Here is a 17,668-nt window from a genome sequence, read left to right on the forward strand (position 1 = left end):
TATTGGCATAACAGAAATGGACAAGATTGGCGACTCAAGTTGGAAATTACCCGGGCCGATGTGCGATTTCGAGATGCAGCCAATAATGGCGCAAAACAACATTGTATCAATGTTAAAAATTGAACACCTAACCAATGTTATAAATTTATTTTGGTAGAACATTGGCGAGCAGTGTTTATCCGGGATAATTTTATCAGTAGTGGCATAACAGAAATGGACAAGGTTTGGCGACTCAAGTTGGAAATGACCCGGGCCGATGTGCGATTTCGATATGCAGCCAATAATGGCGCAAAAAAACATTGGACCAACATTCAACATTCCAACATCAAAAATTAAATAGTAGACTAAAACAAAACAATAGCTTTATTCATCGTAACATAAAGTAAAGACAGACCTAGCCGGATTTGCCGGATTTGAACCCTAGACCACTGTACAACAATTTCATCTTTCAGACGCTTTATCCACTTAGCTATTTCTATACATATCAAGTAATATGTTTTCCGGAGTAATTCCGGAATTTGGTTAAAAACTTAGAAAAAATTTCCCAGTGAAAACCAAAGTTAGTTTAAATTTAGTACGTGGTTACAGTTTTATTATTTTTACTGATTATAGATACTAATTTACACAACAATCATTTGATTTTCATGTTTAATCGTTAATTTAGACCAAACATTTCAAAAATACAACAAAAAATTTAATTAAGAATAACAAATTAAAAAAGCACACCCGGGTAGGAAACAATACTGACCATTCTGTTTTCTTCATCCGATGTTGATTTTAGGTCGGTTCACATCGTAAATGCGTTATCAATTACATGAGATTGGTCCATGGTTGGAAAAATATTGGAATGTGGTTTTCCAAAAACCAAATCAATTCCATCCTGGGCCATTCTTAGAAAGTTGAGTTTTAACGATGCATGTATCCCGCTACTAAACCAATGTCGATACAATTTCGAACCTTTGCTGTTGTTCGATATCGACTAGCCAATAATAATCCAATGTCCAAAACCCAAATTTCAACGATTTATATATCCCAATATTTATCCAATGTCAAAACAATTTCGAATTTTTGATGCTGTTCGATATCGAAATGCCAATGGTGCCCCAAAATCAGAAATTCAAGTTTAAACGATATATATATCCATATACTAATCCAATGTTGGTATAATTTCAAATTTTTGCTCTTGTTCGATATTGAAATGCCAATAGTACCTCAAAGTTAGAAACCCAAGTTTAAACAATATATAAATCCATATACAAATCCAATGTTGGTACAATTTTAAATTTTTGCTCTTGTTCGATATCCAAAGGTCAATAGTATTTCAAAGTCAAAAACCCAAGTTTAAACGATTTATATATCAATATACTAATGCAATGTTGGTACAATTTCAAATTTTTGCTCTTGTTCGATATCGAAATGCCAATAGTATCCCAAAGTCAGAAACCGAAGTTTAAACGATTTATATATTCATATACTAATCCAATGTTGGTATAATTTCAATTTTTTGCTCTTGATCGATATCGATTAGCCAATTATAAGCCAATATTGGACAAACAAGGTTAAACGATCTTTATACCACGATACCAATCCAATGTCGATGTGATACAAATTTTTGTTGTTGTTTAACGATAATATTTTTGGTGTGTATGTATTAGTCTCTTTCATTCCCGCACTTTTTTTTATTTTCATATGGGCCTTTTTTTATTGAGGTTACTTATAGGTTGAATAACTACCCTATTTTTTTTTCTAAAAAAAAAATAAAATCTAGACCCCCCGCCAACTCATAAAGTGTCAAAATGGGTGTTTTTTGACGGTTTTTCGGCACGTTCGGACTGCGTGTTAGTTTTAAAAATCGGGCCTTAACATATTATTATTTAACTAGTGAAACTACATATTTTTACCAATTTTGAAGAAAATCGAACGAAATTTAGACCCCCCGCGATAAGTTTTGATTAAATAAATTAGTAGTATTGATGAGATAAATTTATTTTTCACTGAGTTAATTTTTGACAAAAAGACTATTCAGTTCATGACTATTCAAATAACACAGCTCGATAATCAATAACATAACAGAATAAATTCATAAGCGATCAAGATCAGACTTCTTCCTGGACGCCATTGATACTCTATGATTTTCAACAACTTGAAATAAAAAAGCCTGCCGTTCCTCGGATTGGCAAATGTCTTTAAAATCAGAAATCAATTTTATTCCGCGTTCTGCGCAGTCATTTACGACTTCTAACTGTCGAACGAAATCCCTAATTTCACGATAATCAGTCATCCACTCCCAATACTTTAACGGAAGCTGCAACCAATCTGTTTGACTAGCATGAAGTCTCATAACGTGAAAAAGTAGCCATGAGTTCGGGCCTATGAGTGAATGTAAAAGAGGCATGTCGTCAATGAATTTAATCGGAAATTTTGGTTTTCCCACAATGAACTCCTTTGGTCTGGGTGTTTCCCACGACTTTCGAGCTAGTATTGACCGAGTAAACTCCGATAAATGCTCGTTGAAAATTGCAAACACAACTAAGGCTTCTGTAAAATACCATTGATGTCGGAGACAAGATTCAATCGCTGCATTTGCTATTACTTCGTCATCGTCTCTGTACCATATCATTGACCCCAGGAACAACAAATCGTCCGTTGGGCAATAAGGGCCAATTTAGATCGAAGGAAAGATTTAGCATAAAAAAGTGCGATGAAATTTGCCATCCGGGTTATTTGATCTAGCTCTTTGTCTGTAAGTTCAAGACGAGTTGACAGCAAACACATTTTTAGGAAATAAATGGCCTTACTCATAAACCGGGCATGATGGAGCGCTCCCGGTTTCCTTAATTTAATCGTCACGTCACCGCCAAGAAAAAGAATCGTTAACTCTAGCAGTTCTTTATAATCGGCCCTAGGAAACACACTAGTCGAATAACAATCCTTCGCCCATTTAAGAACTTCTGTTGCAGTTGATGCTATCATTGATGTAATTGGTTTCCCGTTGTCATCCATGGTCCCATGCCATTGAAATAGAGTTACGTCGTTAAGATCGTGATCGATATTCTCCCAGTCACTCTGAAACCGCTTAAAAAGCAACTCCTCTGGGCCAACTGTGTTACCGGAAACGGCTTTCCAAATATTTTTTATGTGAACCTCGTACATGTGATGACGACAGGCCAGCCAAAGAAGAGGGCGATTCAGATCCTTTTCAATTAAACTGGTGCAACCATTTCGAATGCCAGTATTACTTGCGGTGGTATCAAAAACTAAAGCGGCGACGTCTTGTTTTAGTTTCCAATCATCTAGCATTTCAATTACTGCGTTCTTTTGCGAAATACCGGTTGAATCTGCAACGGATGGAATGCCAATGATTTTCGGTCTATGAAAAAAAATGAAGTATTAATACCAAATCATTTCTTAAGTCCTTTAAATGTTATACCCGCTTGATGCACCACTAACTAATATAGCAACGCGCTCTTCTTTTTTCCCGCTAACAAGCTTAATAAGTTTAGAGTCCCAATGGACCGTCGTATATTTTGGTTTATATATATTAGTTTTCCTTGACTTCTTTGGCCTTCAGTTTTCGTTCTGCAGCTCGTTGACGCCAGACGGATGACACGGACAAGGAAATTGAATTGACGCTTTCACCGCCAGAATTAATAATTGCAGATTGGACTAGTAACTGCTTTCGAACGGAAATGTTTGATCTGTCGAACACTTGCGACATAACTTTCGATAACTCCTTTGATGGAAGTGAAAGAGACACGTTTTCACTGGACTTTTTTCTCTTAGACGGGATCGCTTGATAATCTTCTTCTTCATCACCATCAGTTGAGTCCAATTCATCATCTAATAAGTTAATCGCATCCTGAATTTCTTTGTCTGTCATGCCTTGCCGATGATTTTGTATATCAGGTTGACCGCGTTGCTTTCTTTGCATTTCGATGTTTTGGGCATTTCTGTCAACAGCAACAAGTTTTTGGGTTCTGATACTTTTTTGGTTTTGGTAAAAATCCCAATCATTTTTCCAATTTTTTCTTCTAGAAGAACGTAGTGTTTGATAACAGTCACTAGTAGAAATATCACAAAGTTCGTCCAGTTTTTCTTGAAAGCACTTAATTTTCTTTTGCAGTGAGTTCTCTTTTTTGGAGCGCGTTGGTTTGGAACTGACAAGATTTTTAGTACCTTCCTTCTTGAGATTTCGATATTCGTCCAACAATGAAGTTAGTTGTTTCGTCACATGTTTCTTCTGTTTAATGGTAATGCCAGATTTCGCCCACACAATTTCCATTTCACCAAACAATAAACTAATTAGATCGTTGTTGGGTTTAAGAGCGTTTTCAGTTCTCATGTGCAAATAACGGGCCATGACACTTCTGTTAGTTGAAAACTTACACTTGTCAGCAAGACTTTCATTTTCTATGCATCCAATAATGATATCGGTAATAGAATGACTGGATGAAACTCGGCTCTGCATTTGAAAATATTTCACTTCACTGAGAGGCACATAAAAAAAGGTTCACATCGGAGTGCTTGGTGACTGGTTATGAGTCTAATGACTCATTACATTGTTGCCTAATATTATTATATCTGATGACATAAGACTAAAGGGAATTTTTCACATCCCGACAGGTAAAGTCATTGAGTGACCTTGTGATATCGAAAACGGAATATAAAAACTTATCGCGGGGGGTCTAAATTTCATCGATTTTCTTCAAAATTGGTAAAAATATGTAGTTTCACTAGTTAAATAATAATGTGTTAAGGCTCGATTTTTAAAACTAACACGCAGTCCAAGCGTGCCGAAAAACCGTCAGGAAACACCAATTTTGACACTTTATGAGTTTGCGGGGGATCTAGATTTTATTTTTTTTTAAGAAAAAGAAATAGGGTAGTTATTCAACCTATAAGTAACCTCAATAAAAAGAGGCCCACATGAAAATCAAAAAAGTGCGGGAATGAAACAGACTAGTATGTATATATGTATAGTTTTGGGGTAGAAGTCGGGGAACGGTAAAACCCTGTTTTTGGAACTGGTTTTTGGAACCGGGTTTAATTTTAGCGAGGAATTTTTAACATAGGTCCTACGATGTTACCTAGTCTCGTCATTCGATAACTGATATAAGTGCAGGATTCCATCATTGGCCGAGCATTGGCTTGCCAATAGAAAGCTTGTATTTTTGTGAATCAATCCAAGCCTATACGAACATCGGATTAATTTTGGCGAATGTTGTTTCCTGCCCGGGTATTCATCGAACAATAACATAAATTCGAAATTGTATCGACATTGGATTAGTATCGGAATATATAGATCATTTAATCTTTTTTTCCTAATTTTGGTTTAGTATTGTCAAATTGATGTCGATCAAAGCAAAAATTCGAAATTGTTTCAACATTAGATTAGTATCGGGAGATAAACATCGATTTCTGACATTGGTTTACTGTTGGCTAATCAATATCGAACAAGAGCAAAAATTTGAAATGGTACCGAAATTGGATTAGTATATGGATATATAAATATCGTTTAAACTTGGGTTTCTGACTTTGGGGTACTATTGGCATTTCGATATCGAACAAGAGCAAAAATTTGAAATTGTACCAACATTGGATTTTTACATGGATATATATATCGATTAAACTTGGGTTTCTGACTTTGGGGTACTATTGGCATTTCGATATCGAACAAGAGCAAAATTTTGAAATTGTACCAACATTCGATTAGTAGATAGATATATATATCGTTTGAACTTGGGTTTTTGACTTTGGAGTACTATTGGCATTTCGATATCGAACAGCAGCTAAAATTTTGAATTGTACCAACATTGGATTAGTATAGAGCAGTAAAACATCCTACGTTGCACGTTCTCCACAAATGCGAAAATCTCATTTGTGTTTGAAAAATCTGAAACAGGTATTGCTGCGGTGCCGTGATAAAAAATTTAAGGCTACAACTTAAAAAGTGTCGTTTCTTCATGCAGCAGTTACCGTGGCTGGGCCATGTCATTGGTCATGGGACTCTTCGACCTGACCCCGAAAAAGTGGATGCCATAGTCAACATGCCTAACCCAACAGACAAGCAGAGTCTACAGCGTCTTCTGGGAATGGTGACTTATTTAGATAAATTCTGCAAAGATTTGGCCACTCTAACACGTCCTCTATGTGACATCCTTAAGAAGGACGCTGCTTGGTGCTGGGATGAACAGCAGATGAAGGCAATGGCAACTCTGAAAACTGTCCTTTCGTCGTTACCGGTGCTCCGATTGTTTGATGTGTCCAAGCCGGTGTTAGTATCAGTGGATGCTTCTCCAGTAGGGCTCGGAGCTGTGTTAGTCCAGGATGGGCAGCCGGTGGCATTCTCCTCCACCACCCTAACCCCAACACAACGCCGATACTGCCAAATTGAAAAGGAGCTGTTAGCGATTCAGTTTGGACTACTCCGATTCCGTCAATATGTTTAGGGCCAGCGTGTCATAGTGGAGTCGGACCACAAACCGTTGGTGGGCCTACTGGACAAACCGATCGCTGCCTGTTCACCACGGATCCAGAGGATGCGACTCCAACTCAAGCGGTTTGATTTTCAAGTCGTATACAAACCAGGAAAAGAACTGTTTATAGCTGATACTCTCAGCCGTGCCCCATCACCTCGTCTTTATGATGATGATGCTACAGCGGATTGCGAGGAGCAAGTCCACCATGTTCTCGCCAGCATTGTCCCGGCTGAGTCAACTCGTCGCCGCTATGCAGATGCTACGTCTCGAGACCCAACATTGCAGCTCCTTCAGTCCGTGATGGAAGCGGGCTGGCCGGAACACAGGCGCAATTGTCCTGATTCAGTAAAACCGTTTTGGCCCGTGCGTCATAATCTAACGGCAGTGGGTGGTGTTCTTCTTGTTGGAACAAGGCTAGTGGTCTCATTTGCGCTACGCAAGGAGACGCTCGACGGTGTCCATGACGGACACTTTGGCGAATCCAAGTGTGTGTTGCGGGCAAGATCGTCTGTGTATTGGCCGGGGTGGGAAGAACAAGTGCGCAACGCAGTGGCTAGCTGCACCATTTGTCAAGAACATCGTCATCATAACCCGCGATTGCCGCTGTTTCCGGTCCGTATAGATCTTATTGCAATTCAAAAGTACGCGAAAAGCCAAAAGTCGTGCGCAGCTTACGCGGATGCGCACCACTGTGGCCTATAGCTGAACTAAAAATTGTTTTATGCTTGACTATAACCATTCGTACGATGCTTTACCGTTAAGCAGACAGATCGCACTCATGGTCATGGAATCTGCAAGTTTGTTTTCATTTTAAAAAGTAAACTGTGATGTAGTTTCTCGTTATTGGAGGGATGAGTTTCTTAAGGTCACTTCCAGATTTGTATAAATGTAGATCAATTACAAGAGGATCATTACATTTCAGTTCTTCAATTTTTTCACAGTATGATTTAAATTCAACCTCAGGTAAACTTTTGGCTAATTCGGATAGTTTATATGACACTCGAGTGACTCGACTGCCGCTCATTATGAAACTACATCACAGTTTACTTTTTAAAATGAAAACAAACTTGCAGATTCCATGACCATGAGTGCGATCTGTCTGCTTAACGGTAAAGCATCGTACGAATGGTTATAGTCAACCATAAAACAATTTTTAGTTCGGCTATAGGCCACAGTGGTGCGCATCGGCGTAAGCTGCGCACGACTTTTGGCTTGTCGCGTACTTTTGAATTGCAATAAGATCTATACCGGATCATCCCTTCCAGCTAGTGTCGGCTGACTTGTTTGAATTCTCCTATTTGCCTCGGTGTCCTATTTGCTGCTGGTGGACTCATACAGCAAGTGGCCCTGTGTCGTTCCAATGAAGTCGACAACCTCAGCGGCGCTAATCAGTGAAGTGACCCGTTTTTTCTGCGATTTTGGCCGGCCGGAAGTGCTGGAATCGGATAATGGTACACAGTTCAGCAGCGCCGAGTTCAGAGAGTTTTGCCGTACTATGGGTGTGCAACAAGTCTCGTCCAGCCCTGAATTCGCCCAATCTAATGGCTTAGTTGAACGACACGTCCAAACCGTGAAACGTACTTTCTTGAAAATGTTCGCGGATGGAAAGTCTCTCTGGGACTCTTTGGCAGCCATTCGCTCCACTCCGGTGTCGTCCACTCTCCCGGCCCCCTCTGTTTTGTTGCAAGGCCGTAATCTACGCGGGAACCTGCCGTTCCTTCCGGCAGAGTTGCAACCTAGGTATACTTCTTTGTCGGTCGTCAGGAGGGAGCTGTCGGCACGCCAATCTCAGGCAGCGTTTTTTCAGGCGGGAGTGCCTAACGCGCGTGCCTTGTCGCTTCATATCGGTCAACCCGTACGAGCCCTCATAGGCCGTCGTTGGCTCCGTGGAAAAGTTCACTCACTATGTACTGAGCCACAATCATACGTGATTCGTTTGGATGATGGCCGTTATTTTCCGCGTACGCGGTGGGCCATCAACATTGACCGTGGGATGCAGTCACAACCCCGTTCACTGGGTTCTACTGCCATGTTCTCTTATCGAGTCCCAAGTGATGTCCAGTCTGTACAGTCGGCCAATGGTTGTGGGCCGTCTGGTCAGGCACCTGATGTGCCCGGTAACCCGGTAAGCGAAGCTCCTACTCCTATCCGGGTAGAGGAGCAGTCAACACGTGCCGAGCCAACCACCCCGTCCACCCGGCAGTCGTCAAACCGTGGTCGTGTGCGCAATGCAGCTAGTCCTGGCGCCCGGCATGTTCGTCTATTTGATGCACCGTTTTCTCCCGCTGTGGCTCCATCTCCTACTGCCGCTGGGCCTTCCGGTGACTCCTGTGCTATGCCGGCGAGGGAGCCGTTTGGAACAACTCGGTCCGGTGTCCGCTTCGGCATCGGCATGCCTCCTACTAGGAAGTGAGACTGTCGTCGTATTTTTCTTATTCTGATCTGGGCGGCAGTATCCTATATGTTTGATGTCTTTGTTCTTTTCTTATCCGGTTCGTTTCCACTTATGATGTTACTGCTCTTCGTTCTTCGTCACAACGCTCGTCATTCTATCTTCGCTGTCGTTCGACAATTTCATATTTTGTGTCATCCTATTTGCTGTCTTGGTCATTGTCATTTCGTTTTACATTTCTTATGGTCATTCTCTCATTTGTTTTCTTGCTTTCGCTCACTCCTGGTGCGTGGAAAAGGGAGATGTTGTAATGTATCACACTTCAGCTAGCAACCACCAGATGTGGCCACCTGTCGGTGAGTCAGCATGGGGTGGTGATAGCCAACACAGAGCCTCAATACACTCAGTTACGGACTAGTACTCAAGACTACAACACTCCGGAAAACATATTACTTGATATGTATAGATATAGCTAAGTGGATAAAGCGTCTGAAAGATGAAGTTGACGTAAAGTGGTCTAGGGTTCAAGTCCGGAAATTCCGGATAGGTTTGTCTTTACTTTATATTACGTTGAATAAAGCTATTGTTTTGTTTTAGGCTACTATTTAATTTTTGATGTTGTAATGTTGAATGTTGGTCCAATGTTGTTTTGCGCCATTATTGGTTGCATATTGAAATCGCACATCGGCCCGGGTCATTTCCAACTTGAGTCGCCAAACCTTGTCCATTTCTGTTATGCCAAAATTGATAAATTAATCCCGGATCAACACTGCTTGCCGGTGTTCTACCAAAATACATGTGTAATATTGGCATAGCAGAAATGGGCAAGGTTTGGCGACTCAAGTTGGAAATGACCCGGGCCGATGTGCGATTCTGATCCTGAACCAATGGCCGATTCTGTATCGGCAACAATATTGAACCTAGATATATTTCCTACCCGGGCAAGATGATGAAGGTAAGTCCACAAAAGAGAAAAAAATTAGCAAGAATGGCTAACCTGTAGAAAATTCAGAAATAATTAGCAAGAATTTTTTATAACTTGTGAATAGGGCATACCTGATAAGTGATCGGGATGAGATCCAAGATGAAAGAGTAAGTTAATTTCAGTTTTCACTTACAAAAATTTCGCTGCATCAGCTACCAAAACACATTTCAATTATTCAATAGCATATACATTTCCTTTAAATCTTCTTACCTCATGAATTTATTTGAATAACTGCTGACACAATTGAAAAAGAATGGCGGCGAAGCATCAAAGACAGATTGGCGTCGTTGAAGAACAGAACAAAGACGAAAAAGCATTGCTAGATAACATTTATTGAGGCATTGCTGTTTCAACAAATTAATTTTGTTTTTTATTTTAATAATGCAGTAAATTGAAATAAACTGTTAGAAATTTGTTTACAAAATTTATTTTCAATAAAACAACTTAAGAAAACACATCGATCAAGATTAATTAAAAGCAGTTTAATAGTGCATGCCATCTAGTGGCGTACATAATAGGGGCCAAAATAGCTTTTGGGGGACTAAGAAAAAAAACTAAAACAGAATGGCCTACCGCGATCTCTTTACGACGTCGCTACAACATCCCATTCTGGTTCGGGACATTGGGCCCTAGCAGGGACGTCCATACGACGTCGGGTGCTATGTGGGAAGGGGTTTGGGCTAGATCACTGGAAACATTGTCCGGGGAAGGACAATCCAGCAGATCACGCATCAAGAAGCTTGACAGCAAAGAAGTTAGTTGCGGCTTCTTCCTGATGGGGAGGTCCCTCCTGGCTGAAACTGGAAAACACGGAATGGCCGCAACAATATATCCCGACATCAGAAGTAATGCAATTGATGGAGATCGAAGCAAAATTGAAGCAGAAACTGCAAATCCTTGCAGCTAATAGTACTTCGGATTGGTTTGACGTACTCGTATCAAGAGCGAGCAGTTATCTGCGAGTTTTACGTACAATCGCCTGGATGTTTAGGATTTTTAGGAAGGAGTCGCCCGGAAAAGCAACCGAAATGATCAGGGGAGTGGATGTTTCCTGTCTCTCTGTTCACGAAATCGCCGTCGCCGAGAACTTCATCTTAAAACTCATTCAAAAAAGGGCATTTGCAGAAATCTACGAGTCTTTACAAAAGGTAAAACCACGTGGTAAACTGCTTCACGGTATTGATACGCTAAGGCCCATTTGGGATGCAAAGGACCAACTCATCCGAGTGACTGGAAGAGTAGACCCGGCTTTAAAAGAACTGCTCGTCGATCCGCCCTTCCTTCCTCCATTAAACGAGAGGATTGTCGACATGATGATTCACTATCATCATGTTAAACGGAAGCATGCTTGTGTCCAAAACACTCTGAAGTTCTTACGAAATAGTTTTTGGATCATTCGTGCACGCCAACGGATTAAAAGTGTCATAAAAAAAGTGTGTAAAGTGCCAACGAGTTCAATCGCGTCCCTTTAATGAAGAAACTGCTGCAATGCCATTGGATCGAACCAAGAAAGCGCAGCCCTTTGAAGTGATCGGGATCGACTACTTCGGCCCAATGTATGTGCTAGAAGAAGTGATTCTAATTGAAAAAGACAGTGATGTGAACGATATGGAGAAGACTCGTGTTGGCGAAATCGTCCTGCTGAAGGAACCTAACATCAAACGTGTTTCGTGGCCGACGGCCATTGTTACAGAAGTGATCCCTAGAACCGACGGCAAGGTGAGAGCGGTTGTTTTATTATGGTCTAAAATTGGAGGTCCCCTAACTGTCTGTCTGCTAGGCCTGTTTTGGGCTGTTCGTCTGCTATTCCACAGACAAATTTTGGGGCACTCGCTAGGGGCGCTGACTACCCGGATCAGTCTTAACATTCCCTCCAAAACGTTGTCAACAATGAGGAAGTAGTCGCTTGTGACTGTTTTCCACGCTGTTTTCCTCTGGATTAAAAATTTAAAAAATTACTACAAAATAATAAGGAAACCTGAATTTATTCCTCTTTGTATTACACACCTTAATATACATTAATACACATTAAATGACCATCTTAGACAGTTTGCGCAGCTTATGCTGCTCTTCTTTTAATTTCTGGCTAACCTCATTTTTTAAACGTTTCGCTTCCATATGATATCGGATTTTTTGAATACGATACGCACCTTTTTGAAATCCCACCCACTGGAGGAGGAGCTGAATCACTTTCGATCACTTCAACCATTTCTAACAATTAATATCGATTTTATCGTGCCAGTGCAGATACAGGTGAATGTCTCAGTGAACATAAATTTGTTTTTGTTTTCTAAACGTTTATCAATAACTGGTTTTCAATACTGTTTATCTCGCTTGTTGCAATAACATACCAGTTTATCTCGCCGTTGAAATGGACGACGCTGACTGGAGTGTTGCGTTGTAAGTCACGTTTCTCTTTTGTATTGTTTTTGTTTTTGTATGCGCACACGTGCATTCAACGTATAAAACCTAATGTTATGATTATGCCTGTGATGTCCGATGATTGTGCTCATGTATATTTTTGTGTCATTTAGAATCTAGTCGATTAAAACCACATTAAGTGTCCTCAGTGTCGCATATTCACTCCGGCTAGTGCCGGGCAAATCTCTGTGAATGAGGATCTCCAAACCGATCACGATTTGATGGCCCTACTTCTCCAAACAAAAAAAAATTTATTATCACAGAGACATTCACCTGTGTCTACACTGGCACGATAAAATCGATATTAATTGTTGGAAATGGTTGTAGAGATCGATAGTGATTCAGCTCCTCCTCCAGTGGGGATTTCATAAAGGTGAGTATCGTAGCCGTTAGATGGCGTTGGTGGATGGTGATTATTTTCTGCGAAAAAAAATAAATGGCCCTAGCCGAGGTGCTGAAACTTTAGGGGTAATTTGGCGTTCCGTAAATTTAGCCAGAGTAATATAATACTGGTGTAGCCACGCTTATGGCGGGCCCTCCCATTGCCTTTTTGGCCTGAAAGTCTTTCTGTCCCATAACGAAAGCGCCACAGCGGCTGTGTTGTGAACTTGTGATGTATTACGTTTTCGCTATGTTTTCTCTCATTTTCGTCGTCTGTACTTCAGAAAGTAAACAAAAAGTGGCTTAATTAATTAGTGTGAAAAAATGTATGTATAAACATATGGGTTGTTATAACAATAACAACCCTTAAAACTCAATTCATAGGTGGCAGTTACGGTTATGGGACACTTAAATCGATATCTTGCCTCATTTTCTCACAATCGATACGCGAAATTGGCAACAACTTTTGGGAAAAAATCCGAGAGGGGGAGTTAACATGGCCGTGGCTACACCAGTATTCTATTACTCTGATTTAGCGTTCCGTAGTTGCCTGGTAACCGTCATAGGAGGTATTCAAGTTTACACTTTACAGGCCTAAACCATTAAGTAGGCCTTGGATTAAACGTACCGTTTACGTCATTGTCAGTGGTAGAAGTATTGAGTTATTTGTATTTGGTCTGTAGAAATGTCTCTTAATTACAAACAACAGTTGGCAACGCTCTTGAATTCTGGTAAGATTTTCTTTAAGTCTTAACGCTAAATCTCTAAATTATTTCTCTCTTAGGTGGGTTTCACAAGGATCAGGCGGAAAAGTTTCGCTTAATATTAGAAAGTTTATTGAAACTTGAAGATTCCGAAGGACAAGTTGAAGGGTTAAAAGCTTTGATTGAAACGATTGTTCATGAGAATGTTTCACTTGTTATTAGTCGCCAGATTTTATCTGAAATCAGCTGCCATATACCAAAATTGACAGATGAAATGGGGAAATCTGTGTGCAGTTTTGCATTAGGAAAAATTCAACCTAGAGTGATTTCCTTTGAAGAGCAAGTAGCTTCGATTCGCCAACATTTAGCAGATATTTTTGAACGTGAACAATGTTGGAAAGAAGCTGCAAATGTCTTAGTAGGCATACCATTGGAAACTGGCCAGAAGTAAAATGATTTCATAATTTACCATTGTATCAGTTTAATTTAAAACTTTTCTATTAGGCAGTATTCTTTGGAATATAAACTTGAGACCTATCTAAAGATAGCCCGGCTCTATTTAGAAGATGATGACCCTGTGCAAGCTGAATCATTTATTAATCGAGCATCTCTTTTACAGGTAGCTTATACTTCAAGTACTGAACCTTCTTTTACTCAGTGGTTATAAAATTCTAACACCTAATACTCCAAAATGTTTTTAATTTTTCATTTATCTATGTTATTTTTTTATAGGCTGAGTCAAAAAATGAGCAACTCCAAGTATATTACAAAGTCTGCTATGCCAGAGTATTAGATTATCGTCGAAAATTCATTGAAGCTGCGCAGCGTTACAATGAACTTTCTTACCGAAGCATAATCCATGACGACGAAAGAATGACAGCTTTGAGGAATGCTTTAATATGTACCATACTAGCATCAGCTGGTCAGCAGAGAAGCAGAATGCTCGCAACTTTATTCAAAGATGAGCGATGTCAACAGCTACAAGCCTACTCTATTTTGGAGAAAATGTATCTTGATCGTATTATACGTCGTAAAGAGCTTGTTCAGCTTGATTCTCTGTTGCAACCTCACCAGAAAGCTAAGACGGCTGACGGTAATAACTTTTAAGTATGGTACGGGAACTGATAAATTATAACTGGCAATAGGTTCTTCAATTCTGGATCGTGCGGTCACGGAACACAACCTTTTGGCAGCGAGCAAGCTGTACAACAACATAACTTTCATGGAACTTGGAGCGTTGTTAGAGGTGGATCCTCTCAAGGCCGAGAAAATTGCATCTCAGATGATAACTGAAGGCCGAATGAACGGTTCAGTTGATCAAATTGATTCTATCGTGCATTTTGAAAGTATGTTTGGTTTTTCCTTATCTTTTTATACGCCAACCTTTTAGTGCATTTCATAACAGTAATATCTTAATTTTAAGGTCGAGAGGTTTTACCAGCCTGGGATCGTCAAATCCAATCACTTTGTTACCAAGTTAACAACATAATTGAAAAAATTACCAATGTAGCACCGGAATGGTATTCTAAATCAATAGACGAGCAAATGGTACATTAACTTGTGTGTATAGTTGTGTACATATCCATGGAAATGTTTACAGTAAAGTGGCTTTAGCTTGCAAAGCTTCAGTTTTACATATCATGGATTTTACATCTACATAAAATAATACCCACAATTTACGTTCCAGGGCGTCAACATAATCGCTTTTTAAAACAGCCAGTTTGATTTTAAATTCTCTGTTACGAGGTCTCAATTGTTTTTGAACCTCTTCGCGTAACATGTCAACGGAATCCAGATTCGCTTTGAGACACGAAAGACTAGCAAATTTCTGTGTGCCGCAGGTTAGCGGACCTTCGAATAGCAAGTTCTCTAGTTTTACTACCTGCGTTTCTCTAAAAACAAATTTAAAGCAAATTAACTCCACATTTTGGTCATAATGTACCAAACAGAGAAAAAGCTGATATACTTACACATCCTCTAGTCGACTTACAACTCTTTCCCTGTGCTGTCCTACATGCAACTTAGTTGTCTTATATTGGTTTTGCAAAATTATAGCCAAATTACTCAACTCTCCATAGTCAATTGGCACATTTTCTTGCTTATATTCAAGGTCCAACATCATTTTCAGTGTACAGGATATCTCGTCGTGTTTAGGAATGGTATTTCTGTTTCGATGATTATCCTCCAATTTCGCTAGTCGATCCAGTAAACCCTAAATCAAAATAAAGAATGAATCGAAGAAAGACAGAAAACTTATAGATTACCTTTACCGTTCTCTCAGAAAGCTGGCATTCGGCCCCGAATAGGTATTGCGAAACGTTCTTTACAGTAGATAGTAAGGTTTTCATCTGTTGTCCTTCTAGCCGTAACGCAAGTAATACTAATTGCTCTCTTGCCCATTGTTCAACAAGTAGACAGAGGAATCCTTTTTGCTTGACAAGAAAAAATTCTTGTCTAACAAGTTTTAAGCTGCAGTCTCCGATGATGATGGAAGAAAAACGTAAAAGTGTAGCTTTGGAGATAGAATTCACGACACAATTCTTCAAAGATGCCAACTCTTTTGAAGACGGCAAGTTTTCCTGTTCCAGGGAATTCAGGTAATTTCTAAATAAGGCATTTTAAGCAAGGTTCATTAGAAAATGATGGTAGTCGATCTAAAATATTACTGGTATGTTGTACTACACAGCTTGATTACCGAATACAAAATTTACCTGTTTTCAATAAGGCAACGTGACGTAAAACTTCCATCAACAAGTGCTGAAAATATTCGACAGCTCAAATCAAGAGCATTTTTTAGCGCTAAAGCTTCTGTTTCATTGACAATCCTATCTTCTTCGGACAGTGGTAACCTGAAATATAGGTTTAACTCAGCTACAGTTCATAAGTTCTTATACAAATTTTGACCTACTGATGCTGTAACCAATTGAGTTCCCAATTTTGAATCGACCGCCTCTTTTCATCGACGTCTAACAGACCTCCGAAATCATTTTGTCCAATTTGCAAGAACGCGCATATTTCTAAACCAGAATTTTGTCCCATTTGCCCCATATTCTTTAAATCAAATGAAATCAGGGGAGAACAATATAGCAATGCTTACAGATTCTAAATTTGTAACCTGTTCAAATTGTTTGTTGGCATAATTAGTTAAACTGGCAGTACATTCATCCTCCAAGGCTAAGTACTGCTTGAATGAATGTTGGCAGAGAAGTTTCTCTTCCTTCAGGAATTTCATGATGTTTGATGATGATTGATTAATGGATAGCAAAGTTTCAGTAACCAATGCATCCTTGGATTTCAACTTCGACAGAACACTTTGATCTTTTGCTTCTTCATCCATATTGTTAGAATCAAAATCTGCTATTTTCCTCAAGAATCTTTTTGCTTTGGAACTGTTTCAACACTTCCAAGTATCAATAACTTACTTTCATGAAGATAAAATAGTTTTAAATACTTGCAAATGTTCAGTTGGTTAACACAAAGTTGCCTTTGGATAAGTAGACTATCTTTTATTTTCTGAAGCTCCTGGAGTTCTGCTTCAAGTCCAGCCATCATTGGGGTCATAGGAGGAGAATTTGATGCCTCTATTAATCTTTTCCCTTCCAATACAGTGAATCCTTCTTTTTCAAAGCATTCAAACCTTAGAAAACGTATAAAAACAAATAGACTATACAAATTTAGATTTGCATCTAAAAACATTTTTGTGTACTGCTTTAGCTCAGCAGAAGTGAGAAGGTTTGAAGGTTGAACACTGGAACAAAACCATTCGAGAAACGGCAAAGCCTCTTCAATATCAAAAAGCCAATCAAACGAAGACGGGCTGTACTTGTTAATTGTTGGATATCTAAATTCCGAAAGTTTCTCAAAAAGAGTCTTCCCATGTTCTGCCATTGAAAATTTAAACCACACGCCAAGATCTCAAGGTAATAAGAAAAGTCGGTAACTGTAACGCAAACAAATTTCCACTCAGAACACAGGTTTTGTGGCTTATTGAATCGGAATTTTCAAACTTGAACTAGGGTGAAAACGTCCGTTTTGATTGAACAAGAAAGCATCGTAATGTCATCCGGTAGATGTCGTTGAGGAAATTGTTGTGTCTGCAACATGTCTGCTAGGTCTGCAACATAATGTAGTCCTACCGTCGCGCCAGTAGGGTACGATATTTCGCACTTTCTGTCGCACTGGTGAGTGGTGACGAACGGATTTCTGGCTTTTTATCCATGCAAAAAGCTGCCGTCATTGATGACGTTGAATACGAAAAAAAAAAATTACCATTTGTTTTTTATGTTTGTCTGAAAAATCAAATGCC

The 17,668-nt window shown here is 39.6% G+C and overlaps 3 protein-coding genes and 1 long non-coding RNA gene across 4 annotated transcripts; 2 read left to right on the plus strand and 2 right to left on the minus strand.

Annotated features, from left to right (window-relative positions):
• The first annotated feature begins 7,839 nt into the window (after positions 1-7,839).
• Positions 7,840-8,892, plus strand: LOC123472640. The gene has a single exon (XM_045174516.1). The coding sequence runs from the start codon at positions 7,840-7,842 to the stop codon at positions 8,890-8,892; it is 1,053 nt and encodes a 350-aa protein (XP_045030451.1).
• A 926-nt stretch (positions 8,893-9,818) lies between these two features.
• Positions 9,819-10,111, minus strand: LOC116923591. The gene is made up of 3 exons (XR_004394573.2): positions 10,067-10,111; positions 9,928-10,008; positions 9,819-9,868 (listed from the first exon to the last, which is right to left on the minus strand). It is a non-coding gene; the product is annotated as an uncharacterized LOC116923591 (long non-coding RNA).
• A 3,049-nt stretch (positions 10,112-13,160) lies between these two features.
• Positions 13,161-14,984, plus strand: LOC116923552 (COP9 signalosome complex subunit 4). Its single transcript, XM_032930048.2, has 6 exons — positions 13,161-13,389; positions 13,443-13,809; positions 13,867-13,981; positions 14,095-14,455; positions 14,508-14,708; positions 14,786-14,984. Exons 1-6 carry the CDS (start codon positions 13,344-13,346, stop codon positions 14,917-14,919), a joined length of 1,224 nt encoding a protein of 407 aa, XP_032785939.1. The 5' UTR covers positions 13,161-13,343; the 3' UTR covers positions 14,920-14,984.
• LOC116923541 (HAUS augmin-like complex subunit 3) lies at positions 14,909-17,409 on the minus strand. The gene is made up of 8 exons (XM_032930036.2): positions 17,069-17,409; positions 16,814-16,999; positions 16,478-16,751; positions 16,271-16,413; positions 16,074-16,211; positions 15,633-15,966; positions 15,333-15,574; positions 14,909-15,254 (listed from the first exon to the last, which is right to left on the minus strand). Exons 1-8 carry the CDS (start codon positions 17,248-17,250, stop codon positions 14,957-14,959), a joined length of 1,797 nt encoding a protein of 598 aa, XP_032785927.2. The 5' UTR covers positions 17,251-17,409; the 3' UTR covers positions 14,909-14,956.
• Positions 17,410-17,668: the final 259 nt, after the last annotated feature.

The sequence above is a fragment of the Daphnia magna genome, linkage group LG5 (assembly GCF_020631705.1).
Source record: "Daphnia magna isolate NIES linkage group LG5, ASM2063170v1.1, whole genome shotgun sequence".
Lineage (NCBI taxonomy): Eukaryota > Metazoa > Arthropoda > Branchiopoda > Diplostraca > Daphniidae > Daphnia > Daphnia magna.